The sequence below is a fragment of the Pholis gunnellus genome, assembly GCF_910591455.1.
Source record: "Pholis gunnellus genome assembly, chromosome: 18".
Classification (NCBI taxonomy): Eukaryota; Metazoa; Chordata; class Actinopteri; order Perciformes; family Pholidae; genus Pholis; species Pholis gunnellus.
The window spans coordinates 21607048-21634474 of NC_136545.1; the positions used below are offsets into that span (position 1 = coordinate 21607048).

The 27427-nt window shown below is 40.8% G+C and overlaps 2 protein-coding genes across 3 annotated transcripts; one reads left to right on the plus strand and one right to left on the minus strand.

The window, feature by feature from the left end:
- Nucleotides 1-1538: 1538 nt before the first annotated feature.
- On the plus strand, nt 1539-6094 carry pbdc1 (polysaccharide biosynthesis domain containing 1). 2 transcript variants are annotated; one of them, XM_079179153.1, is made up of 6 exons: nt 1539-1584; nt 3224-3289; nt 3768-3827; nt 5159-5299; nt 5571-5682; nt 5766-6094. In XM_079179153.1, the coding sequence occupies exons 1-6, from the start codon at nt 1555-1557 to the stop codon at nt 5855-5857; spliced, it is 501 nt and encodes a 166-aa protein (XP_079035279.1). In that variant the 5' UTR covers nt 1539-1554; the 3' UTR covers nt 5858-6094. The 2 variants fall into 2 exon arrangements, with proteins under 2 accessions (XP_079035279.1, XP_079035280.1); XM_079179154.1 differs by lacking the exon at nt 3768-3827 and having other exon boundaries at nt 1551-1584.
- A 2166-nt stretch (nt 6095-8260) lies between these two features.
- xpo7 (exportin 7) lies at nt 8261-26609 on the minus strand (the record flags this gene model as incomplete). The annotated part of the gene is made up of 28 exons (XM_079178501.1): nt 8261-8396; nt 8506-8633; nt 8878-8976; nt 9096-9253; nt 9331-9469; nt 9584-9798; nt 10417-10499; nt 10590-10697; nt 10834-10922; nt 11206-11312; nt 11459-11567; nt 13152-13215; nt 13756-13836; nt 13963-14036; nt 15629-15764; nt 16547-16652; nt 17919-18112; nt 18467-18639; nt 18932-19078; nt 19164-19283; nt 19373-19446; nt 19707-19872; nt 20124-20228; nt 20368-20433; nt 20522-20688; nt 21433-21526; nt 22726-22872; nt 26577-26609. The coding sequence occupies 28 exons, from the start codon at nt 26607-26609 to the stop codon at nt 8303-8305; spliced, it is 3276 nt and encodes a 1091-aa protein (XP_079034627.1). The 3' UTR covers nt 8261-8302.
- Between the last annotated feature and the right edge of the window lie 818 nt (nt 26610-27427).

Genomic DNA, 27427 nt, shown 5'->3' on the forward strand with positions numbered 1-27427 from the left:
GATTGGACTCCATCCTGAAGGAAGACAATCGATGTTGATGAAGGGAGTTGCTGCGGAGTTATAAACAGCATAGTATAGGATGTCGAAAAAAGTCATGAAAAAGTCAGTGTACCATGTCGAAAAGTCATAACTTTACTTAAGTTACTTTATTTTTAAAGTTGCTTTTTTAGTTACTTTACTTTTAAAGTTACTTTTTTAGTTACTTTACTTTTTTAGTTACTTTTAAAGTTACTTTACTTTTAAAGTTACTTTTTTAGTTACTTTACTGTTAAAGTTACTTTTTTAGTTACTTTACTTTTAAAGTTACTTTTTTAGTTACTTTACTTTTTTAGTTACTTTTAAAGTTACTTTACTTTTAAAGTTACTTTACTTTTAAAGTTACTTTTTTAGTTACTTTACTTTTTTAGTTACTTTACTTTTAAAGTTACTTTTTTAGTTACTTTACTTTTAAAGTTACTTTTTTAGTTACTTTACTTTTAAAGTTACTTTTTTAGTTACTTTACTTTTAAAGTTACTTTTTTAGTTACTTTGTTTTTATTTGAAAAACTCTTATTCCGTATCCCTGTAGTGTTGATTCAGAGTAAGCGCTGCATTAATTACAACACCTTGCACATTTGGAAAACCAAAACTACACATATCTTTAATTTCAACCAATAATTATAATTCTGTATAAAGAAGTTTTTATTCATATCAACTATTGAAACAATCTTTATCTTTTAATTCATTTATACAAAAAATATTGTTTTCAAGTTTTCAAACAAATAACAAATACAACATATTAAATAAATAAATAAAAATAATTATGCTTAAAGAACTTTAATAACATAAAATCATAGTGACAAAAATAATACATTATTCTTCTGTACTGTTTAAAATATATTCTTTAAATTCAAATAAAAATCATTCTGTTCATTTGAATTCATGTATGTCAAATTCACCATAAATAATTACTAAGTTAACAATGAATTTAATGTTATTTTTCTCATATTCAAAATGCAAAATTACATTTTAACACAAAAAAACTGATTTAACGATTCATTTTGCACAAAATATATTCTTTCATTCGTGTCCAAAAGGTAATTGAAAGTAGACAATAGTCAAAATAAATTCTGGTTCATCATTTTAAAAAGTTACATTTGTTGTCAACATCTGAGAATTTGGAGAAATATTGATTTATTGAATATTTTTTGGTGTGACGTCTCACTCGTCTGTAATTGTGACACTGGCCCTTTAAATGACGTGACGGCACCGATGAGTCAAAGTTGAGCGCAGAGAGTAAAGAAATATAAAGATGGCTCACTCCGTTCACTGATAGTCTGCCTACAATGGTTTGGTTACTGTAATGATCCGTGGGGATCCATAAACTGAATAATGACCCATTCAATGACATGAAAGACACAATAATATATTTAACATTCCCATTCTATTATCTCTGCTTTTGTATTTCATCACTATTGTTCTTGGGAGACGAACTCGAACGAACAGCGCATGCGTACAGCTAAAACAATCGCAGGTATGCACCCGATCTCATAGACGATCTTTGGCTGAGTGAAAATGGCGTCTGAAGAAGCGCTGGCCTCTCTGGTAAATGTTCTCTAACGTTATTATTATTATTAATTATTATTACCGAGCTGCTTCCCAAACGAGTCCGTACCGAGTCTGAGGGATTAGTAAGATTAAAGTTTAAAGGTTTACCGATGTACGAGAGCTAGCTAACTGTGCTAATGCTAGCTAGCTTAGAATGAAAACACGTGTAGAAACAGCTCTGACACGTGGTATTATATTATATTACATGTTATGTGTTTTATTTATTAAATCTGATGAGTAACAGAGTCCCGATGATTTATTATTATGTGTTTATTATGATGTATTATGTGTTCATTACGATTTATTATTCTGTGTTTATTATTAGTTCATGCTCTTTTTCCAGCTAAACTATAAATATCTAAATGTGACACTGAATGTGAGCCATCGATAGATAAACTAGAAAACCAGAAGAGATTAAAATGAATATTTGTAGTTCCTGTTGTAGTCACAGCATACTATTTGTAGTTCATGTTGTAGTTACAGTATGCTATTTGTCGTTCCTGTTGTAGTTACAGTGTGATATTTGTAGTTCCTGTTGTAGTTACAGTGCGATATTTGTAGTTCATGTTGTAGTTACAGTGTGATATTTGTAGTTCCTGTTGTAGTTACAGTGCGATATTTGTAGTTCATGTTGTAGTTACAGTGTGATATTTGTAGTTCCTGTTGTAGTTACAGTGTGATATTTGTACTTCATGTTGTAGTTACAGTGTAATATTTGTAGTTCATGTTGTAGTTACAGTGTGCTATTTGTAGTTCCTGTTGTAGTTACAGTGTGCTATTTGTAGTTCCTGTTGTAGTTACAGTATGATATTCGTAGTTCATGTTGTAGTTACAGTGTGATATTTGTAGTACATGTTGTAGTTAGTGTGCTATTTGTAGTTCATGTTGTAGTTACAGTGTGATATTTGTACTTCCTGTTGTAGTTACAGTGTGATATTTGTAATTCCTGTTGTAGTTACAGTGTAATATTTGTAGTTCATGTTGTAGTTACAGTGTGACATTTGTAGTTCCTCTTGTAGTTACAGTGTGCTATTTGTAGTTCCTGTTGTAGTTACAGTATGATATTCGTAGTTCATGTTGTAGTTACAGTGTGCTATTTGTAGTTCCTGTTGTAGTTACAGTATGATATTTGTAGTTCATGTTGTAGTTACAGTGTGCTATTTGTAGTTCATGTTGTAGTTACAGTGTGCTATTTGTAGTTCATGTTGTAGGTACAGTGCTATTTGTGGTTCCTGTTGTAGTTACAGTGTGATATTTCTGTAGTTACAGTGTGCTATTTGTAGTTCATGTTGTAGGTACAGTGCTATTTGTAGTTCCTGTTGTAGTTACAGTGTGCTATTTGTACTTCCTGTTGTAGTTACAGTGTGATATTTGTAGTTCCTCCTGTAGTTACATTGTGCTATATGTACTTCCTGTTGTAGTTACAGTGTGATATTTGTACTTCCTGTTGTAGTTACAGTGTGATATTTGTACTTCCTGCTGTAGTTACAGTGTGCTATTTTTACTTCCTGTTGTAGTTACAGTGTGATATTTGTACTTCCTGTTGTAGTTACAGTGTGATATTTGTACTTCCTGTTGTAGTTACAGTGTGATATTTGTACTTCCTGTTGTAGTTACAGTGTGTTCTGGTTCTCAGGGAGTGGGTGGAGCCTCAGCTGCTGCTCATGCTCTGTCTCTCCCAGCAGACGCATATGGAAATGACGTAAGTGTTTGTTTTTATATTTTCAATCTTTAATCCTTTATTGGTAGTGGTGGAAGAATAAAAGTACTAAAACCACACTGATGTTTGCAATTAAAATGTTACTTCAGTAATACTCATACTAGTACTCATGTACTAGTATTAAAGTAGAGAAAGTACACGCATGCTAATAAGTTATCTAGATATATATATATATAAATATTTATATAAATTATCATCAAAATAATATAATAATAAATTAATATAAAGATAAAAACGTGATGTGGTAAGTAACTACAAGTAATGTACTTAAATACTAATTTGAGGTTTTAAAAACACAAAGTACACAGTTTGGAATCAAGTACAACAATAATTGTATAATTCTTTATTAATCCCTCGACAGACGTTTTACAGCAACTAAGAGGATCAGTGTTGTAATGTAGAATAAAATGTTAGTAACTGTAACTGACAAACCTTTTGACCTTTGTGTTCCTTCTTTCAGCCACGTCTTGAGGTCATGTGGGCGATGAAGGCCTACAACCACGCAGAAGTTTACTTCAACGTGAGACCTTTTACTTCTGGATCCTCAGTCAAACACAAACTAACATGTTCAAATATGTCAATAATATAATTTACATGAAGTATTTCTAACCTTAGGATTTAATTAGTTCAAAGCTTTAGTCTCTTAAATTCAGAGTAAAGTTCTGCTGATGGAAAACACCAATGTTTGTTTGTTTCTCTCCAAAGCAAAGTTTAGTCTGGAAACAGAGAGCACAAATCATTAAATAGAGCATAAATCATTAAATAGAGCATAAATCATTAAATAGAGCACAAATCATTAAATAGAGCACAAATCATTAAATAGAGCACAAATCATTAAACAGAGAGCACAAATCATTAAATAGAGCACAAATCATTAAACAGAGCATAAATCATTAAATAGAGCACAAATCATTAAATAGAGCACAAATCATTAAATAGAGCACAAATCATTAAATAGAGCATAAATCATTAAATAGAGAGCACAAATCATTAAATAGAGAGCACAAATCATTAAATAGAGCACAAATCATTAAACAGAGAGCACAAATCATTAAACAGAGCATAAATCATTAAATAGAGCACAAATCATTAAATAGAGCACAAATCATTAAACAGAGAGCACAAATCATTAAATAGAGAGCACAAATCATTAAATAGAGCACAAATCATTAAACAGAGAGCACAAATCATTAAACAGAGCATAAATCATTAAATAGAGCACAAATCATTAAATAGAGCACAAATCATTAAATAGAGAGCACAAATCATTAAATAGAGATCACTAGTTATTAAATAGAGCACATATAGTTTTTTCTTTATTAGTGCAGGCTGACATATTACAAGAGGTGACTAATTAAACAGGTGTAACACAATAACACAAAACAGTGCAACAAATCAAACAGACATGATTTGAAATAGTTTGTATTAGTTAGATTTTTTAATAGGTATTTTAGTCTTTGTTATTAATTCTGAGCTCCCTCCATCAACGCCCACAAATATGCATAGAAAGAAAACCTTGCATATTACATTTATATTTACAACATAAAATTGTGCTGCAGTCAAAGTATAGGAATCAAATATATTGTAATCCGCTATTTAACATTAAATATAACGGTGTGGTATTATATTTTGTGGTTGTCCATTCAATGCATAGACACAATAAGAACATATTATAGACAAGTGATTATTGATGAAGGGTAGAACAAATCAATTAATATTCTTTGATTTCTAATAAAGTTGTGTTCTAGTGTGACCACAATAAATAGGACTAACAGTATGCATATGAATATATCTCTCTATGTTTATTGTAAACCACTAACGGATGAATTCAAACTGTTCTTCTGTCTTCAGCTCATTTCATCGGTCGATCCAAAGTTCCTGAAACTGACGAAGCTGGACGATAAAATCTACTCGTCCTTCAGAGAGACGTTCAAAGAGCTCGACATCAAGCTGCTGAAACCAGACGACCTGAAGTCTGACGAGGCCAAAGAGGTCGGCACCACACCAAACGTCTATATATATATAATGTCTATATGAAATACAGTGCAACAATAATATACTACATGACATATATTCTGAAATGAAAGAAGGAACTCTGGGATCAAAGAGAAACAAACAAACTCAAATCTGAATGCTGACGACTTTGGATGTTTAACATACAATCCTACCACATGCCTGTGACACGCTGTACTGTGACATGTCTCTACACACTATACTATATATATATACATATATATATATGTTTGTGTGTGTGTGTGCGCAGGTGTGGCGTCCGTTCTGTAACCAGTTTGAAGGACTTATCGAAGATTTCAACTACGGCACTTTGCTTCGTCTGGACTGTGAGAAGGACTACACGGAGGAGAACACCATCTTTGGTACGTTTGGATCTCGCTGTGGAAAATGTTTTATTATTTAAAACGTGAAACAAAAAGCAATAAAAACATGTTTCTGATTTCAGCCACCAGGACGCAGTTCTTTGCTGTTGAAATCGCCCGAAACAGAGAAAGTTACAACAACGTTGTGTTCTTGTCGGATAGTTCAAAGAGCTAGTCTCGTAGTGAACCAGTGATGAACCCTGCTCACCAGGACCAGGACCAGGACCCGGACCAGGACGCAGAGAGAGGAGATGTTTTCCTGCGTTCTCTGATCGGATCCGTTTGCTTGTGAAGCGTCTGTTAAGATTCTTCATTTTGTATTTTCTGTAAAGTTTTATTGTTTATTTTGTAACAAAGTTGCATTTGTTTGCCTGTAACCGTGGAAACCACAAATAAAGTCTGATGCATTCTGGATGTTGTGTTCATAATCAGCACATTGATGTAGTTTAACGTACTCATTAAATACTGTACCTGTGCTGCTGGTCCATACGAAGTTATATTATGGGATGTGGAAACACAGTACAGCACCTCTACGGACTTCAGAGGAAACTTAGTGCAGATTTAAAATGAAAAAACTGATTTTTAACCTATTTATACACAAAGACCTACATGTTTAGCTGGTGTGTATATAGTACGAGTTCAATCAAACCAAATTCAACCTGTTTGATTAATTAATTAAACTGGTTTCCAGCTGACTGAGGCTCTGCTCTTCCTGCTTTAACGCTCATGGAAGCTTCTATGAAACAAAGCTGAAGATGAGCTTCATGAGCTTCGCTGGTTGTTTGACACAAACTAGAATCATTTGTTCGTCATCAGTCAACAGCCTCCTGGAGGCTCTTTGTTGCGCTATCCCATAATGAACAGCTGGTCCAGTGCGCCGGTCCTTTTGAAGCCACCTGAACAAACGGAGACGAGCAGCAGTAAAAATCAATGAGGTTTATTTGCAGTCACGATGCGTACACTACATGTAGCAGACATCCAAACAGCTCCACGCGACTCACTCTATGACCCAACATTCACACCAGACACGAACCAAAGGGTTAAAACTCAAGAAGCACCCACGAGGGCCGCCGACGCGTTACAGTGAGCTAGTGTCACAAACAGTTAGCAGCATCGCAGAGGACGCGCTGCTGAACATTCACACACACTGGAGTCCTTCAGGGAGCCACGACCTCGGCTGGTTCAGCTCCGTCGGGGGTTCTGCAGCACCATGACACACACACACACACACACACTCATTCTCACACTCTCTCTCTCTCTCTCACACTCTCTCTCTCACACACACACACACACACACACACACACACACACACACACACACACACACACACACACACACACACACACACACACACACACACACACACACACACACACACACACACACACACACACACACACACACACACACACACACACACACACACACACACACACCATAAAGAACTCTGCTGCAGGACCTAAAAAAGGGGGGCAGTCCCAAAACCTGGTCCGAGGAATCCAGAGTGTAAACAAAATGGAAAGAAGTGCAGCCGGCCCCCCGGAGGGAGCGCGCGGCTGTGAGCACGTCGTTTACACGTCGAGCGAGAAAGTGTGAGACGCACGAGACGAAGAACGGCATGATGGGAAAATTCTGCCGCTTTTCAACCTCGACGTGGAGTCAACAAAGTGAAAACGATCAGCAGCTACTTCTTCATGGACTCAGTGGATAAAGGTTCAGTCCGTCTCCGTCACAGTCAACTGAATACTTTGAGCTCATTGTTCAAATCAAACATGTACGACATGTTCAGCTTTACAGCATTTATTACCTTTAACTTTGTCCCACAGAAACATGTAATCCTGGTGTTGTGATGAACATGTTGTGGATCGTGTGATCAGTGATATAAACACAGTGAACCTGTGTGTGTGTGTGTGTGTTTCGGGCCGTTAAGTCTTTAAAATGTGAGCACATATTTAAAAGCAGGTCCCAGAGTGAAATCAAGATATTCAGTTCACTGAAGGAGAGACGTGACGACGGAGCGAGTTCTGAGCGACAGACGGGACGTCCTTCAGTCTCTGTGGCTATTTACATCACTTCAGCCAGAGACTTGAGTAAAATGTACAACATGGACGCTCTGACTCTCCCTTTGTTAGTGTACCTCCTCCTCCTCCTCCTCCTCCTCCTCCTCCTCCTAAGTGCTCCTGAGCCCCCCCCTTCCTGTGGAGAGCTCCTCCAGCAGACAGCTGCACTAACTCACTACACTGTAAAAAGCTCAATCACACGGGTTTGTTTTTTTGTAACTTTTTCTTCGACTCTTTGTGTTGAAATCGTTATAAACATTGTTCAAAATGTTACCAAAAGAAATGTACACGTGTTCCTGTGTTTCTATACAAGGCAGGCAGATTACTACGTCCCCCCCACTTCCTGTTAGAACAGCCCGACGAGTCGACCATCGCTTTAAAATAGATCTGTATATATTTATATATGCTTATATCAAAAAGGAGGCGGAGTTAACCAACGATCCCGTACGACGTGACCCCCAGGCATCCGGGCCCGAGGGGGGGGGGGGGGGGGGCTGATGCAGAGAGGGGGGGGGGGGGGGGGGCTCTGTCTGCAGGTGAGACTCCTCTCTGTGGAATGTCAGCTCATCATGTCGTTGCTGTTGACGCCGTACGTGGAGTTCTTCATGCTGTCGTTCACTTCCCTCCTGAACACAGACAGGTTCTGAGTGAACCTGCAGACACACACACACACACACACACATCATGACATCATGGTTATTAATGTGACTTTGAACTGAAGACACAAACTCAACGACGGTGATCGTGGGTCAGACTACAGACCTGTCCCGGTTCTTAGTGAGCAGGTTCCTCTCGATCCCCTCCATCAGGTTCTCAAAGCAGAGATGCATCGCCTGCTGCTTCTCTGGAGGCTGACTGTTCACGATGCTGTTCCTCAGGTCAGCGAAGTACTGCAGGAGACACACACGCTGTTAACACACACACACACACACACACACACACACACAGAGAGACACACGCACACACACACACACACACACACACACACACACACACACAGAGAGACACACGCACACACACACACACACACACACACACACACACACACACACACACACACACACACACACACACACACACACACACACACACACACACACACACACACACACACACACACACACACACACACACCTTCTCGTTGAGCAGGATGAGGCCGAGCAGAGGGCGAGACATGGACCACTGGTTCCTACAGTCCTCGAAGATGATGATGTTCAACACTGTGGACAGCATCTGCTCAACAACAACAACAACAACAACAACAACAACAACAACAACAGCAGCAGGGTCAGTGCTCTTCTTCTGTGGTGCTCTGTAGTAGAAGCTGAACCGTGATGCCTCGTGTCTCTGACCTGCTGGATCATCTCCGGGTGCTGCTGCATGATGTGGAGGAAGCGGTCGTCGGTCGCCATGGGGGTGGGTCTCTTCTTGGTGGAGCGGGACAGCTGCTTGAACAGGTAGGTGACGATGTGGTCCAGACTGGAGCAGCATCCTGTGCACACCATCGTATCTGAAACACACTCGGATGAATAAAACCACCAAGAACCACGTGATCCCTCCTGGAAGCCGGAGCTGTGAGCCTCTTACCGAGCGCCGTGAGCCCCTCTGATATGGAGGACAGGATGTACATGACCACGTGAGGCTCTAGACTGGCGATGAAGTTCATGTGGTCCTGAGTCAGAACCTCCAGCAGAGAGTAGAAGGACTGGCTGAGCTTCGGGTAGTCCTGCAGGGACAGGAAGAGTCAGGGGGGCGTACTGACCTGCGCTAGCGTTAGCGCTGAGCTAGCGTTAGCACTGAGCTAGCGTTAGCGTTAGCCGCGCCGGTGCCGTGGACTCACCAGCAGGTCGCTGTGAGGGATGGACAGCAGCAGCTTGATGAAGGTCTGTAAGGCGTTGTCCAAAGCGTCGTCGCCGTAGAGACGGAAGACCCCGAAGTTGACGTAGTTCCCGCTGAGCACCGCCTTCAGCATCGCGAAGCACACGCTGACCCCCTTCAGCTTCACCCCGTAGACCTGGTCCTTAGGGACCTCGCCCAGGGTCAGGATACGGTTCCCTGTACCCAGAGACAGACCAGCGGCTCAATAGAGCAGATTATAATATATTATATTATATTATATTATATTATATTATATTATAATATAATATAATATATTATATTATATTATATTATAATATAATATAATATATTATATTATATTATATTATAATATAATATATTATATCATATTATACAAAAACAGAAACCGTTCACAGCAGAACTGGATTATGGAAATATTCAGTTTTATGATATTAATAAAATATATTTGACATTAATTCAATAACAGCTGAAGTCAGAATGAGTTCTATGCTGATAGAAAAATAACTGAAATCATTGAAATAAAGATAGTTTGAAATCAAAACTGTTGGAATTAAATAGAAATGAGCTTTGATTCTAAACACTGAACTCATATTTATGATAATGAGCTGAAAGGTTGAAGTTATATTTATTATAAACTATAATGTTTCTATAGATGATGTATCGTGTGTGAGGGCCGACCAGCAGCTGTAGATCACAGATAAATTAGACTAGATGTATTATTGATCGTGTGACTACGTCCTCTGTGAGGTCTAGCAGCAGGTCTGGGGTCTGGTTCTGGCCCCTCTGGGCCTCCGTACTCGTGTGGATCAGTACCGTAGGTCGTGATCATCTTGCTGGTTTCTCTGAACAGCAGGATGCCGTTGGGCGACGACACGTCGAACTGAAGCCGCTGTGACCTACGAGGAAGTAAAGCGGTTAGTGATGATCATCAAGAATCCGTCTGAGGGAGGAGGAGACGAGGAGACGAGGAGACAGGACGCTTCTACCTGTTGTGAACCAGCTCGGCCATGAGCTTGAGGACTGGAGTGGTGCATGCTGGGTCGTGGTACCAAAGCTCGATGGCTCTCTGCAGGATGGGCATGTAGGCCGGATATCTGCAGCGCTGCTCAGGAGCCTTCTGAATAATACACGACTTACATATATATATATATATTAAATACATGAAATATGTATATGTGTGTATACTGTGATGTCAGCAGCTCTCAGGTCACATGACCGCCGTGAGGATACATCCAGTCAAACAGCATCATGAAGCTCGTCTTGGCGTTGAAGGCGAACGCGATGCCTCGCAGGTCTCGGACCAAACCCACCAGAGTCCTCTACAGGAAACCAGAGAAGAAGAAGGAGGAAACCTTCAGAATAAAAGCCTCTCTGGAGGTAAAGACGGCTCCAAAAACATGTTCACAGTATCGACCCCGTACAGAACCATCAACAACCACTTTATGCATTAGGCCTCTGCTTTGGTACCAGAATGTGAACTAAGAGTGTGTGTGTGTGTGTGTGTGTGTGTGTGTGTGTGTGTGTGTGTGTGTGTGTGTGTGTGTGTGTGTGTGTGTGTGTGTGTGTGTGTGTGAGAGAGAGTGTGTATGTGTGTGTGGTCACCTTGGCTTCCTGCTCGTTGAAGGTGTTCGTACTCAACATCTGAGCCACAGTTTCAAACGCAGCCGTCAGAGGAAGCATGAACTGTTCAAACTGGTCCTCGTCTTCTCCTACACACACACACACACACACACACACACACACAGGAAGGAATACAAATTACTCAAGTAAAGGATAAATGTCTGTGTGTGTGTCTGTGTATATGTCTGTGTATATGTCTGTGTGTGTGTGTGTGTGTGTGTGTGTGTGTGTGTACCTAGGTCCACCATCAGCAGGCGCCCCAGAGCCGTGTAGAAGGTGGTCCGACACCTCATGTCACTCAGGTTTGACTGGTTGTTCACTCCGAGGAAGGAGAAGTGTTCGCTCTGAGCATCAAACACACAGACATTTAATATAAAACATATATCTATGTATATGTGTGTATATCTATACACACACACACACACACACACATATACACACACTCACCGACCACTTTATTAGGTACACCTGTTCAATAGCGTGTTAACACAAATAGCTAATCAGCCAATCACATGGCAGCAACTCGATGCATTTAGGCCTCTAGACGTGGTGAAGACGAGCATCACAATGAGGAAGAAAAGGGATTTAAGTGACTTTGAACGTGGCATCTTGTTGAGGCCAGACGGGTATTTCAAAAGCTGCTGATGGTTCAGGCTGCTGCTGGTGTCATGGTGTAGTGGTGTAATGGTGTGGTGGTGTAGTGGTGTCGTGGTGTAATGATGTAGTGGTGTCGTGGTGTAATGGTGTAATGGTGTAATGGTGTGGTGGTGTAGTGGTGTAATGGTGTAATGGTGTGGTGGTGTAGTGGTGTAATGGTGTAATGGTGTGGTGGTGTAGTGGTGTAATGGTGTAATGGTGTGGTGGTGTAGTGGTAGTGGTGTAATGGTGTGGTGGTGTAGTGGTGTAGTGGTGTCGTGGTGTAATGATGTAGTGGTGTCGTGGTGTAATGGTGTAATGGTGTAATGGTGTGGTGGTGTAGTGGTAGTGGTGTAATGGTGTGGTGGTGTAGTGGTGTAATGGTGTAATGGTGTGGTGGTGTAGTGGTGTAATGGTGTAATGGTGTGGTGGTGTAGTGGTGTAATGGTGTAATGGTGTGGTGGTGTAGTGGTAGTGGTGTAATGGTGTGGTGGTGTAGTGGTGTAGTGGTGTCGTGGTGTAATGATGTAGTGGTGTCGTGGTGTAATGGTGTAATGGTGTGGTGGTGTAGTGGTGTCGTGGTGTAATGATGTAGTGGTGTCGTGGTGTAATGGTGTAATGGTGTAATGGTGTCATGGTGTAGTGGTGTCGTGGTGTAATGGTGTGGTGGTGTAGTGGTGTAATGGTGTAATGATGTAATGGTGTGGTGGTGTAGTGGTGTAATGGTGTAATGGTGTCATGGTGTAGTGGTGTCGTGGTGTAATGGTGTAGTGGTGTCATGGTGGGGGGGGGGGGGTATTTTCTTGGCTCACTTTGGGCCTCTTAGTACCAACTGAGTATCGTTCAAACACCAGCAGTCTTGTTGCTGACCATGTGCATCCTTTATGACACAGTGGACCATCTTCTGATGCTCCCTCCAGCAGGATGATGCAGCATGTCACAAAGATCACATCATCTCAAACTGGTTCCTTGAACATGACGATGAGTTCACTGTACTCCACAGTCACCACATCTCAGTCCAACAGAGCAGCTCTGGGATGAGGTGGAACGGGAGATTCCCATCATGATGTGCAGCCGACAAATCTGCAGCAACTGTGTGAAGCCATCGCGTCAATATGGAGCAAAATGTGTGAGGAATGTTTCCAACACCTTGTTGAATCTCTGCTACCAAGAATTAAGGCAGTTCTGAAGGCAAAAGGGTCCAGCCCGGTACTAGCAAGGTGTACCTAATAAAGTGGCCGGTGAGTGTATTTAAGAACCAGAGGTGATGACTTCATGAGAAGAAGACTCACTGTGTGGTTGTTCAACATGAACTGCACCGCGCTGAGCTTCACCAGCTTCCTCACGCTGCTGTACGTGGAACAGGAAGTCAAGGAGCAAACAGGAAGTCAAGGAGCAAACAGGAAGTCAAGGAGCAAACAGGAAGTCAAGGAGAAAACAGGAAGTCAAGGAGCAAACAGGAAGTCAAGGAGCAAACAGGAAGTCAAGGAGCAAACGGACAGCAACAGGAAGTCAAGGAGCAAACAGGAAGTCAAGGACCAAACGGACAGCAACAGGAAGTCAAGGAGCAAACAGGAAGTCATGGAGGAAATGGACGGAAACAGGAAGTCAAGGAGGAAACAGACAGAAACAGGAAGTCAAGGAGCAAACAGGAAGTCATGGAGGAAATGGACAGAAACAGGAAGTCAAGGAGCAAACAGGAAGTCAAGGAGCAAACTGACAGAAACAGGAAGTCAAGGAGGAAACAGGAAATCATTACAGAGGACATTTCATATTTTAAAGTCCTGTTTCCTCTCAGACCTGCAGACCCATGAGGGATGTAGATCTGCAGCACACGATTAGTTAACGTGTGTGTGAATGTGTGTGTGTTCAGGTGAACAGTGGTCTAAAGGATATCCTAAAGAGAGATCGTTCAGTAGTTGGAGGGTCTTGGAGGTGATCGGTTCACACTGGCCCCAGTACTTCAGGTTTGTGATGCTGAAAGAGACAAAAGGTTGTTTAAGATCCCACGAACACAGAATGTATCATAAAGAAGAGACTTCCTGTTTAAATTAGAGGTTAGAATGATTAGTGATGAACATTAAAATCATTTTTATTACTCACATTTTCCCTATAAAGACACTGAGGACCATCGTCTCGTCATTCAACCCCAGAACTTCTGATAGTCGTCGATAAAGCTGCAAATAAAACACATTGATATTATTTTTATGAGCTCTAGAGATGCACTGGTTTGGTTTGTTGTCCATCTGACTGTAAACTTATATTTGAACTTCACAGCTGTTCATCATGGATCAATAGCATCACGTTCTAGCTCCGTGACGTGACTCGTGTTTTTATCGTGATTCAGTAAATGATGGCGGCGGTTCCAGAGGCGCTTTAGTGATCATCGGAGGGACAGAGTGAAGTGAAGCATGAGGAGGTCTGTAGGAGACAAAGAGGCCCCCTGCTCTAGAGAACTGAGGGGGTTAAGCTGACAGAAAGTAGGGCCCACACCTCCAGTACTGTGTTTCCAGTGATTCACTTCTCTAAAGGAACTCAGAAAGACTTAACCTGTAAGCTGGAGCTTCCATCACCTGTTTCCTCTGTGTTTTTTGGTAGATGAGAAGCTGTGGTCGACTGAGAACCGAACCATCAAAACAACTTGAGTCTGAGACTTTAGTCTGGTCTCCTGATCGTTAACCAAAAATGAATCATCAGAGCTAAAGACAAAAGCAGGACCCGAGACCACGAAGACTCGCTAAAGACCTGCTTAAGACTCACCAAAGACCCACCAAAGACTCACCAAAGACTCACTAAACACCCACTAAAGACTCACTAAACACCCACTGAAGACTCACTAAACACCCACTAAAGACTCACTAAACACCCACTAAAGACTCACTAAACACCCACTAAAGACTCACTAAACACCCACTAAAGACTCACTAAACACCCACTAAAGACTCACTAAACACCCACTAAAGACTCACTAAAGACTCACTAAACACCCACTAAACACCCACTAAAGACTCACTAAACACCCACTAAAGACTCACTAAACACCCACTAAAGACTCACTAAACACCCACTAAAGACTCACTAAACACCCACTAAAGACTCACTAAACACCCACTAAAGACTCACTAAACACCCACTAAAGACTCACTAAAGACTCACTAAACACCCACTAAAGACTCACTAAACACCCACTAAAGACTCACTAAACACCCACTAAAGACTCACTAAACACCCACTAAAGACTCACTAAACACCCACTAAAGACTCACTAAACACCCACTAAAGACTCACTAAACACCCACTAAAGACTCACTAAACACCCACTAAAGACTCACTAAAGACTCACTAAACACCCACTAAAGACTCACTAAACACCCACTAAAGCCGGTCTGTATAACGGGGGCCAGAGTAGCTTTGACGCTGAGTCGGCAGTGGAGGAAGTGAACAGTTACAGATCACTGAGGTTTCTGTTCTAACACTGAAGCAGCTACATGTTCACAAACACATTGTCTACTAAACACCAGCCAGACTCACTACCGTTTCTACACTACAACACTTATCTGGGACGTTCACATGTGCAGTTTCTGCTCCGAACAAAGAGAACAGACTCCGTCAGTACTTTTAACCACAACAGTCCAACAGGAGACTGTGTCTATAGAAAGTGCTGCAGTCAGCAGAAAGCAGAACAAAGGAGCAGCTCAACGTGGCCCCCGTTACACAGACAGAGCCGGGTCACTGAGGGTTAACTCCTCACATGTTACACACGGTTTACCTTTGATGATTTCTGCACCTGGTCTCCGATGTAGATCTTCCTGAACTGCTCAAAGAAGCTGAGCATAGCCAGCTCCAGCCTCTCGTTGCCGGCCTGAGCGAGCCGAGAGTCGGTGAGATTCATGAGCTGGAGCACCCTGAGGTGTGAACACAAACACATATACACACACACACGTTATCAGTGTTTACATCACAGCATACCGGAGCACGTACGTCTTTATGTCCATTTATATCTGGAGTGCTGGAAAAAGTGGTTCACAAGCTGCTTCATCAGCTCATTAATTATTGACGTCTGGTTGGTGTTTTCCTGGCAGGTTTCAGGAAACCAAGACGTCAGACTCATTTATGCAGAAATCAATGTGGCGTCCCACAGGGCAGCGTTCTGGGCCCCTTCATGTTTGACCTGCCAAGTGTTTCTGGTGAAAAAGAGCTTTTCTATGCTGGCGACTCCAACATTTTATTACATAATGTTCTCATATATTTTGAGAACACATTTAAATCTCAATGTGGAATTCAATAAGATCAATAACTGACCTGTAGGCGACTTGTTTCAACCCTTCACATGACTTATAGACGTATTAAAATGTATTTAGCTTGTTGATAAACTCAAGGTGACGTCTTCAAATTGCTTATTTTGTCTAACTTTTAACGTAAAACCCTAAAATAATCAGTTTACTATCATTAAGATCCTCAGAGGTGAGAACATGAACAGAAGGAATGCTGGGTAATTCTGATCAAAATAGTTGCAGATTAATTTTTGGCCACTAAAATAAAGACGTTTTATGGCTAAATGGGAAATTAAAGGCCGATCTCGTCCGATTGCTGTCGCAGCATTTTCCAAACTAAATATATAAATAGATAAACATTTAGTTTTTCTTTTATTATTTCCTCTCACGGAGATGTTTCCCTGAGTTCTTACCGACAGACTAACTCTCCATCCATGGCGTCCTGCTCGTCTGTGCTGGCGAACGACACCCGTCCACCGATCACGGCCCCGATGATGTAAACCAGCCACGTCAACCGACCTGCAGAGGAACCGACGGAGACGACGTCAGCTTCTTTATTCTGATAGTGAAGCAGCCACAGCGAACGTTTCATACCCCAGAAGACTATTAACAACATGTGCTGCTGAGCTAAAAAGCAGGTTTATCGTTACAAAGAGCTGCTGGGAAACGGTTTTAATGTTAAATAAGACAAAATATAAATATGTTATTAAATACAATCAAATACATTTTGATTTATCTCAAAATGTTTTTCAAGTTTCTTCCTTTTTGTTTTAAAACAATATTTTATTCAGCACATTTTATAACAAGATAAGATTAAATACGATTATTGTAAATATCTATTTTATATTAAAGAATGTTGACTTGAAGAGTTTCTTTTCTCACCGTGTTAACTGTGACGGTTTAGCACCAAAACATTCCGTACGTTAGAAAATAACTGAAAGTATTTAACCTGATTATTATTGATATATATATATATATATATATATATATATATATATATATACGATTAACATTTTTAATCACGATTAATCTCATTATGCACATAGTTCACTAATGAATCTAAAGTAGTGTGTTGAGCTCTTCTATGTTAAAGTGCTGCTCTATGAACTAAAGCTCAACAACATTTGGTGTAAACACTTTAAACTCATCAGGTTCTTGTTAACAGCAGGATTCTCTTCACACAGCAGCAGTTATAACACAGTTATAATGATTCTGATCATAGATATTCAGCGTGTTCACAACTTTATCTTCATGTGTGTCAGAGATGAATTTAAATATACATCTTGAAACCTGAAACCTATCTACGTCATGTTTTAATGTTTGTTAAATTCTCAGTAGTGATAACTAAATGATATGATTATTATACATATTACAAACTAAACACTTTAAAACTCTAAAACAATATTATTTAATTTGTTGGTATGTTGGTCAGACACTATGCTACGCTGATTAGCGTAATATGTGTGGTGTTTGTTATAAATGTACGTTGGTACATAAAGGGTGATGAGAAGCTGTACATGGAGGGACTTAGGACCCAGGGGAATGTAGGGGAAGGAAACAGGAAGAGACAGAAGAGCTCTTCCTGTCTCTTTGCCACACAAACAGCTGTTCACCGCTCCCGGCCGGCCGCTTAATAATAATAAAAACAAAACTGCGGTGACGCACGATAAAATAATTGTCGGCATTAATGAATGAATGCGCTAACGCGATAACAACACGTTAAGTTGCGCAGCACTAGTGTGTATATAAAGGAACTAGTGTGTATGTGACCTCGGAGGCTCCTACCCTCCTGAACAGTGATGTCTGCGGCGCTGGAGTTGGTGGACTGCAGCAGCTCCTGGTAGGTCTGAGCCGCCTGGTCGAACAGCTGGACCAGCAGAGCGCAGGTCTTCTCGTACTCACACCTCCCGATGGTGGACAGCTGGTCCAGCTGCTGCTGAACCAGACCGGCGTCGTCTAGGGGGTCTTCTAACCCGTCTCTGGGGGGGTCGACACAACCAGTCAGTCTGAGACACACCTGCTACCAGTCCATAGACCGGGTCTAGTGAGCTTTTAACAGAAATAGTTAACCGTTTATTTAACCGATAGATAAGAATATCAGCACCAATGATATAGTGTCTGTACCGTAAACATGAAGCTACAGCTAGTTAGCTTAGCATAAAGACTGGAAACAGGGGGAAACGGTTAGCATGGCTAACAGAATCCAGCTCCTCTGAAGCTTTACTGATTATTCACATTTTATATCTCGTTTCTTTAGTCTGAAGGAAACCTGATATCTTCAACCTCTGCCTCTAAACATCCAGGACCAGGATGTGAAGGTCTGATGGTCTCACCTGAGGATGACGTGGACCGACTCCAGCCGGGACGTGATGTAGGCCTTGGTGACCTCGGGGGTGTAGGTCTCCAGCAGGTGAGGCTCGGTGGCTTTGACATACGGGACCGAGGCCGCCAGACGCTGCCACAGACTCAGCAGGTAGTGAACACTGTTAGGGGCGAACTCCCAGTGCTGGAGGACCAGAGAGAGACGGGTTCACTTCAGAACCACCGCTAACACCTTTAACCCTTCATGGTCCGTTTAATGTGTACTAATAATAATAATCAGTCATTTCTTATCCTTTATTCACCCAAACATCTGACAAGGGAAACAGAAAGGATGATAACAAATCACCGTGTTTCTAAATTTAAAGACATTTCTACGTTTGTTCTTTGGTTTGTTTTGGGTTAGTGACGGATGTTAGCATGTTAGCATTAGCTTTAAACGCTGTGACTGTGTGTGTTGTATCCGAGTGGAGGCCCACCTGCAGACTGGTGACGGTGAAGTTGGCTATGAGACGAATGACTTCGGGGTAGTTCTCTACTTTCACCAGCTCTCCCAGCTGGTAGTTGCTCTTCAGCCTCGCCAGCAGACGGCAGAACTCGTGGTAGTTGTTGGGATCCGGTAAACACTGAAATATAAAACGTTTTCATCGCGTCAGACATCAAAGCTGCCGTCAGGAGAAACAAAACAGGAGCCGTGGACGTGGTCCAGACCTGAGGGTTCGCTAGGATCCTCTTCACTCCGTCAACCAGGTGAGACAGGAACTTAGCTCGCTCTGCGTTGTTGAAGAGAGACCTCCGGACAGAGGCGATCTGGACTAGACAGGACAACACCTACACACAGACACACAATGTTACACACACACACACATTACGCTCTACCAGGAGGCTTCATGTGGATGAATCGTCTTCACATCACTCACCAGTGGGGAGAGAGACGGAGGGATGGAATGATATAAGTTGAAAAAGAGCTGCAGAGTCGAGGAATCCAGAAACGCTGCGAGACGGAAAGAAAACAGAAGAAGTCACAACGCGTTTCAAAACTAATACGAGTAGAATAACGACTCTTATCTCACAGGAGACAAACGATCAATCTACTGATCCATTAATGCTTTAATCAAAGTAATCCACAAGTTTTATCTTGAATGTAATCACAGAAGAACGGTCATGAAGAGCCTGAAACTTGTTTCTACAATGTAGAATAAGCATGTTAGCAGCTGATCTCAGGCCTGGTATTATTAAAACATAAACACGTACCTGATCTCCAGGACGTGGGGATCTGAACGGTGCACAGGTCGTCAGACGACTCGTCGGTGGACGTCCCGATGAAGTCGTAGTTCAGGCAGTTGTAGCTCAGTTTGAGGAGCTGCATCAGGAGGCCGTGCTGAGACTCATCGTTCAGGTTCAGGTTCTTACCTGAAGCCTGAACACAGAACACACTTCAGTTCTCATCTGTGGTTCAGATCCACAAGATGCTTTCTCGTCGACTAAGTTCAGTTACATCTTCTCCATCGAAGCAGTTTATTTTATTCCTCATCGGAGAATTAAACTGAGAATTCATCCACAGATTGTTACAGCAGGTCGACAATCTAAGTCTTCAAAAAGTCTTCTGAATCATAGGAGTGAGCTGTTTTCTGCAAGATGAAATATAATAAATGAATATAAGAGACTAACCTGTTTGAGGAGGTTGCAGGAAAGCGTGAAAATGTCAAAAAGTGATGAATCTCTGAATGAAGAAGCGATCTTCCTGTGTTTGGTCAGAGGATGTGTCGTATCGGCCTGAAGACAAACACAATGTTACACACACACACACACACACACACACACACACACACACACACACACACACACACACACACACACACACACACACACACACACACACACACACACACACACACACACACACACACACTACCTGATTGATCTCATTGGTCAGCTGGGACAGGATGGTGACTCCTATGATGCAATGTTCAACGCTGTCCTGTAAACACAGCAGTTACACACACACACACACCGTTAAACACATGATATACACACCTACACACCTACACACACCTACACACACACACCTGTAGAAAGCGTGTGACATCAGCGATGACGTTCCTGAAGACGTAGTCCTCTTTCTGGCAGTCGAACCAGCCCAGCTTAGTGATCCGGGCGTAGAGCTGGATCAGAGCCTGAGTCACAAAGGCTGCTAACTTTGGCCGCGTGGCCAAATAATTCAGAACATAGTTCCCTGAACGTCACAAACAAACGAGAACAGCGTCAACAAAGAGAACGACACACCGGAAAGACTTCATCAAACTAGAGAGAAATTAGATTCAGAGACAAAACAACAGCCTTCATCTGAAGTTTGACTTTCTGTTTTTATATCAGCATCATACGAGACATGAAAGATATAAATAATCACATCAGATGTGATGAACAGTGAGATGATGAAGATGATTTTAGTCTACAGTGGCTCGTGGAATTTATGATATATTTCCATACATATTAAAACCCTTTTAAATATAATCACGTTAAATATCCAGCAGTACGGTTTCTATTGATGATAAATAAACCTTGATATTTAAGGTCATGTTTAGTTTTTGTGTTTCTGTTATTTATTTATCTTTAAAAAAAGGTTTAGTTGTAGAGACGAGTCGATGAACGACGTAAGAACTTCTGAGAAGAAAACAAAGCAGTCAGAAATAATGAAGACGTCTGAACCACCACAGAAGAAGAAGAGAAGGACAGGAAGTGACACAGCTCTATATTAAATATGCTGATGAGATTCACGTTCACTAAAAGACTCAGAGAAGAAGACTTCTTGATGAAATAAACCTGAATCATTGAGTTTTATTCTATTAACAGAATTAATATTTACTGTGTTTCTTTTTATAGTCACACATCAAACAGAAGATCAAACTCGGACGTTAAAAACATTCTCCTGAGGAATCGTCAGCGTTAAAGAGAAGAAGCTGAACTGTATTTAACTCACGGATGTCGATGCGTTGCTCGAGGGGCAGAGGGTTGCTGGTTCGAGAAACCAGTTTAGACAAACAGGTGGCGGCAAGCAGCTGAGAATATGACGACTGTAACGAGAGAATACAAACTTTATCATTTTCATCATCAATAAAAGTCCTGTTAAAGTTACTAAACGTTACTAAACTAAACGTTACTAAACGTTACTAAACTAAACGTTACTAAACGTTATTAAACTAAACGTTAAACGTTACTAAACTATACTAAACGTTAAACGTTACTAAACGTTAATAAATTATACTAAACGTTACTAAACTATACTAAACGTTACTAAACGTTAATAAACTATACTAAACGTTAGTAAACTATACTAAACGTTAGTAAACTAAACGTTAAACGTTACTAAACGTTAAACGTTACTAAACTATACTAAACGTTACTAAACTATACTAAACGTTAAACGTTACTAAACGTTAAACGTTACTAAATTATACTAAACGTTAATAAACTATACTAAACGTTACTAAACGTTAATAAACTATACTAAACGTTAGTAAACTATACTAAACGTTATTAAACTAAACGTTAAACGTTACTAAACTATACTAAACGTTACTAAACTATACTAAACGTTAAACGTTACTAAACGTTAATAAATTATACTAAATGTTACTAAACGTTAATAAACTATACTAAACGTTACTAAACGTTAATAAACTATACTAAACGTTAGTAAACTATACTAAACGTTATTAAACTAAACGTTAAACGTTACTAAACTATACTAAACGTTACTAAACTATACTAAACGTTAAACGTTACTAAACTATACTAAACTATACTAAACGTTACTAAACGTTAATAAACTATACTAAACGTTAGTAAACTAAACGTTAAACGTTACTAAACTATACTAAACGTTACTAAACTATACTAAACGTTAAACGTTACTAAACTATACTAAACTATACTAAACGTTAGTAAACTAAACGTTAAACGTTACTAAACGTTAAACGTTACTAAACTATACTAAACGTTAAACGTTACTAAACGTTACTAAACTATACTAAACGTTACTAAACGATACTAAACGTTAAACGTTACTAAACGTTAGTAAACTATACTAAACGTTAAACGTTACTAAACGTTACTAAACTATACTAAACGTCGGTATAGTTTCGGTACCCAACCCTAGTAGTAACAGTACTCACACTGCCTCTCTAGTATCAGTACTTGAACAGAAGTAGTAACAGTACTCACACTGCCTCTCTAGTATCAGTACTTGAACAGAAGTAGTAACAGTACTCACACTGCCTCTCTCCAGCAGCAGCTGACACTTGCTGAGACAGTCGGGGCTGTTGGTGAACTCCACCAGAGCTTTCTCTGCCTGGTGTCTGACGGTAGTGTCGGTGGTCTCATACAGCTGCTTACACAAGATCTCCAGCTGGGCGAGGCCCTGGAACACATGGGGGGGGGGGGGGGGGGGGGGGGGGGTACACAGGTATGAACCTCAAGGTGCTGATGGTAGAGATGCACTGATCATCAGCTGATGATCAATACGGATTTCGCATTTCAGTTTTTAAATATCACATTAAGTCTGTAAATGGCAGCACAGACGGTAACCCCACCCACCCCCACCCCCACACACACACACACACACACACACACACACACACACACACACACACACACACACACACACACACACACACTCTGAATTTATGCGTAAATTAAAAATGTGCATAAAAACAAGTGGATGGAAAGAAACCGTTGATATTGCTGATGTTCAAATTATTTTTAAGACAAAAAGGTTTTTACAAATAATTGTCCAGTCCTTTGACTCGTTATTTTTTAAGTAAACATCTTTGTGTTTTAGTCTTTTTGTGGGACAAAAGAAGGGATATGAACTTCATTTCTCTATTTTGTGATATTTTATGAACTAAACTATTAACAAAATGAAGCAAACAACCCTAAAAGCTAAGCTACAGCTCTTATTTGAACTACATTCAGGTGAACCCGTGTGTTTAGATTGTTGAAGGATCATAAATATTTATTATTTTGGAGCAGATAGTGAGGCGTTTATATTTAACGACATCCAGCTCAGATCACAAGGCAGGAAAAGTGCTGAGTCATGCAGAGTCACAGTGAGATCACTGATACATTCAAAATGGTGGAAGGGACCAGGTTCAAGAGAGAGATTAGAGGTGGAGGTCTGGATTTGGAGGGTCTTCACTGCTTACATGAGAGTGGGGAGTTTAAGTTACAGTGTGTCTGAGCAAGTACGAGTGTTGGACTCAGATAAGAACCAGTCTGAACATGTGAAGACATTTAAACCTCTTCACAGGAAGCACGAGACGAGACAGTGGGGTTTAAATCTAGGGCTGCAACAACGAATCGATAAAATCAATTATTAAAAGAGTTGGCAACGAATTTCATTATCGATTCGTTGTGTCGCGTGATTATTACGCCACTCAGTAAGTGGCGGAGATGTTTCGAGTGTTCACAGCAGCCCGGTCGCCTGAATACCACAGCTAGGAATAATGGAACAGGACTCCGGTTCTGTTTTGTGGGTTTTTCTCTGAACTGGGGCCACGATTAAGAGGGACGGCCGGGGAACCCTCACCCGGCCCGGACACGGAGAGGATTGATGCTCTCTCTGGACTCTGTGGTGGTGGTTCATGGCCGTTCTTAGTTGGTGGAGCGATTTGTCTGGTTCATTCCGATAACGAACGAGACTCCGGCATGCTGACTAGTGACGCGGCCTCGTGCGGTCGGCGTCCAGCTTCTCAGAGGGACGAGTGGCGTTCAGCCACGCGAGATTGAGCAACAACAGGTCTGTGATGCCCTGAGATGTCCGGGGCTGCAGCGCCACACTGATGGATCAGTGAGTCTACCCTTCACTGAGAGGCGTGGGTAACCCGCTGAACCCCACTCCTGATATTAGTCCACTTATTAAATTATTACTTTAACAGCTCAGGGATGTTCAAGCAACCTGTTTGTGCACTTTCTGAAGATTCTTTGCACTGTGAATGTGCACTGTCAGTTCTGTTTTTGAATGAAGGGTTGGAAATTAATGCTCTTTTGTTTTTTTATCCGATTCATCGAACAAATAATCGACAGATTAATCGATTATTAAAATAATCGTTAGTTGCAGCGCTAGTTTAAACCTCTTCACAGGAAGTAAGAGACGGTGAAGAAGACAAGAAGGGTATCGTTCAAAACAGTACGATGTTATTAGCACCGGTCTCCAGGCTAAGCTAACGCTAACCACAGAGATGGAGTCAACAAAGAGAACAGAAGAAGACAGATCTGATCATGTTTGCATCAGCAGAACTCTGTTCAAAAAACAAGGAAAACAACAACAACACGCCTCTGATTAAGGACCAAATAAACAGATATAAATCCACCCATCTTTCCTCAAAGTGTCCTCTAACTCTGTAAACACGTCATCCTTGACATCACATCGGTTCTGTACGAACGGAACCTGAAGGCATCACGGAGCGCTTCGTTAAGACGACTGTGGCTCCGTGATGAGAGCAAGGCCCTTCGATCAGAGGGTCGGTGGTTCGATCCCCGGCTCCGCTAGTCACATGTTGATGTGTCCTTGAGCAAAACACTTAACCCCTAAAATGCTCCCGTAGCTGAGCCCACGGTGTAGAATGTGATGAAAGCGTCTGCTACATGACTAACGTTAATGTTTTAGGATAATTAACTGTTCGTAGTCGTCACTTTATACAGATTTTATTATTGTTTAAATATGTTTAAAGTAATGTGTGCAACTCTATAATAATCTATAATATTATATTTGGGTTTTATTTTGACAGTTGTCAGACAGTTATTAAAAACAACTTTTCTTTTACAATCATCTTAAAAACATACAATGAACTTGACTAAAAAAGGTAAAATAATCATCAGATTAATCAATAATAAAAACAGTTTGATGCTCATTGTGTACAGTTAAAAACACTACGGTTGTTTATTAAACAGGGGGATAAAGAGTTTGACCTTATTGAAGAACATCATCTATAATCAGATCACGATTCTTTATCTAAAGCTCAGGACCACGGTTCTGGATCAGATCTGACACTCAGTGGCAGAGATGCTGCAGCTCTCTGCCTCAGAGCCTGGAGGCTCCAGATCAGGGTCTAGATCAGGGTCCAGATCAGGGTCCAGATCAGGGTCTAGATCAGGGTCCAGATCAGGGTCTAGATCAACACATCCTAACATCTGCTTTCCAGTCAAAATAAAGTCTCTACTCATCTTGATAATCATTCAAAGCTAGCGAACAACACGCTGCATGAAGTTAGCTTCACACAAACATCTGGAGGGACAGATTCAAACCATCAAACCGTCTGCTCTCCTTGTCTCCTCCCCTCCCCTGTCCCTGTCTCCTCTCTTCCCCTCTTCTTGTCTCCTCTCTCATCTTCTCTTCTCTCCTCTCCTCTCCTTGTCTTGTCTCTTCCCCTCTCCGAACATGTGTCCGAAGCAGCAGCTAGCATCACATGCTAGCCCCTGATGCTAGCTTCACGAGCTAGCATCACGGGCTAGCTTCACATGCTAGCTAAACAAAAACATCGCTGCTTAGTTACGCACATAAACAACGCGGTTGCTCGTAAAACACCGATGTTTTCCTCCGTTTATCGTCTCCCGGTCTCCGTCACGGTGACGTCAGTCACGCGGACACGGAGCCGGACTTTACGGACAAACCGTTAAAAACAAAATGTGTTCAAACGGGCATCGAGCGGGAGAAGATGATGCTAACGTTAGCATAGCTATGCTAAGAGGCTCGGCTAGCTTTTTTAGCATAACAGAGCAGCAAACACACACATGTAGGCTCAAATAATAATGATTTAAAGTGTATAGTTTATGACACACGTTACGTCACATTGTGGTTCTCAGTGGCGCCAAACTGAACCAGCTCGTGCTAACCGGACAGCTAACAGACGAGCTAGCATACGAGCTAACAGAAGCTAGCCCTACACCGAGCGGTGACAGCGGGGCCACTTCGTCTCTTTTAACGGGGTCAGACCGCCCTCCGGCCCCCAGCGGCCTCACACGGGCCCCGAGCCCGCAACACGAGCACCAGAATCCCGCCTTCACGCTCCGTCTCGCGCCCGTTGATGCATTAGTCGGTTACAAAAACATGAACCCTCCGCTCACCTGCACATGATCCGCCATCTTTCTCCATTTCATGCTCCTCTCACTCCCCCGCTTATGGTATAAAGAGAGAGGAAACAGCGCCGCGTGTGGCGGCTCCGCGCTACTGCAGCATTTATTTCATGTTTTTATTGTATTTTTTCTATATTTGATAAATGTTCTTTCACTACTTTAACTGTAGTTTATTTCGTCTTAATGTGTTTTTTATTCACCAAACATATAACTTATACTAATAAGTGAATAACTATAACAATAATTAATCAATCGGATTATTACAAACCAACCGATTTATTGACGTACAAACTTTAAAATGTGATGATGTAGTTTATGTTAAAATACACAGATATTATTCATTATATATTAATAATAATATATTAATAATTAGATAAGATAAGATAGAGGTTCATTTGTTGTGGACTATACATTAATAATGTAAATAAAGAATAAGGTGTTAAACATAAATTAGATTATTATTGTGTTTTAAATGTTTTGTTTTTAATGAGACCAACTTTATATTTTTCTTTTCCTCTTTTAATTTAAAACCTTTTCATTCAAAGTAACAACAAAAACAACAACTTTAAAATGTGTAAAATACTTTTAACAATAGAAATAAAACTGCAAAGAAGTGATTCTGTTATTAGCATAATGTTCATATTTCAGAGTTAGAGGGCAAATAAGAAAATAGTGTAGTTGTGATGTGTTTGTTTATATATTCTCTCTCTATATATATTTATATATATATAAACATATATATATACTATATATATAAAAACATATATATACTGTGTATAATATTGTTCAGCTGATTTTTAATTATAACTGACCTTTAATTTTTTTAAACTATGACTGCAGGT

What these genes read in the sequence shown, in the direction of transcription:
- pbdc1 (XM_079179153.1), top strand. Translation starts at nt 1,555, where the DNA reads ATGGCGTCTGAAGAAGCGCTGGCCTCTCTG. An exon ending in CAGACGCATATGGAAATGAC is followed by an intron (nt 3,290 to 3,767) that starts GTAAGTGTTTGT and finishes TCCTTCTTTCAG; the next exon opens with CCACGTCTTGAGGTCATGTG. An exon ending in GGAGGAGAACACCATCTTTG is followed by an intron (nt 5,683 to 5,765) that starts GTACGTTTGGAT and finishes TTCTGATTTCAG; the next exon opens with CCACCAGGACGCAGTTCTTT.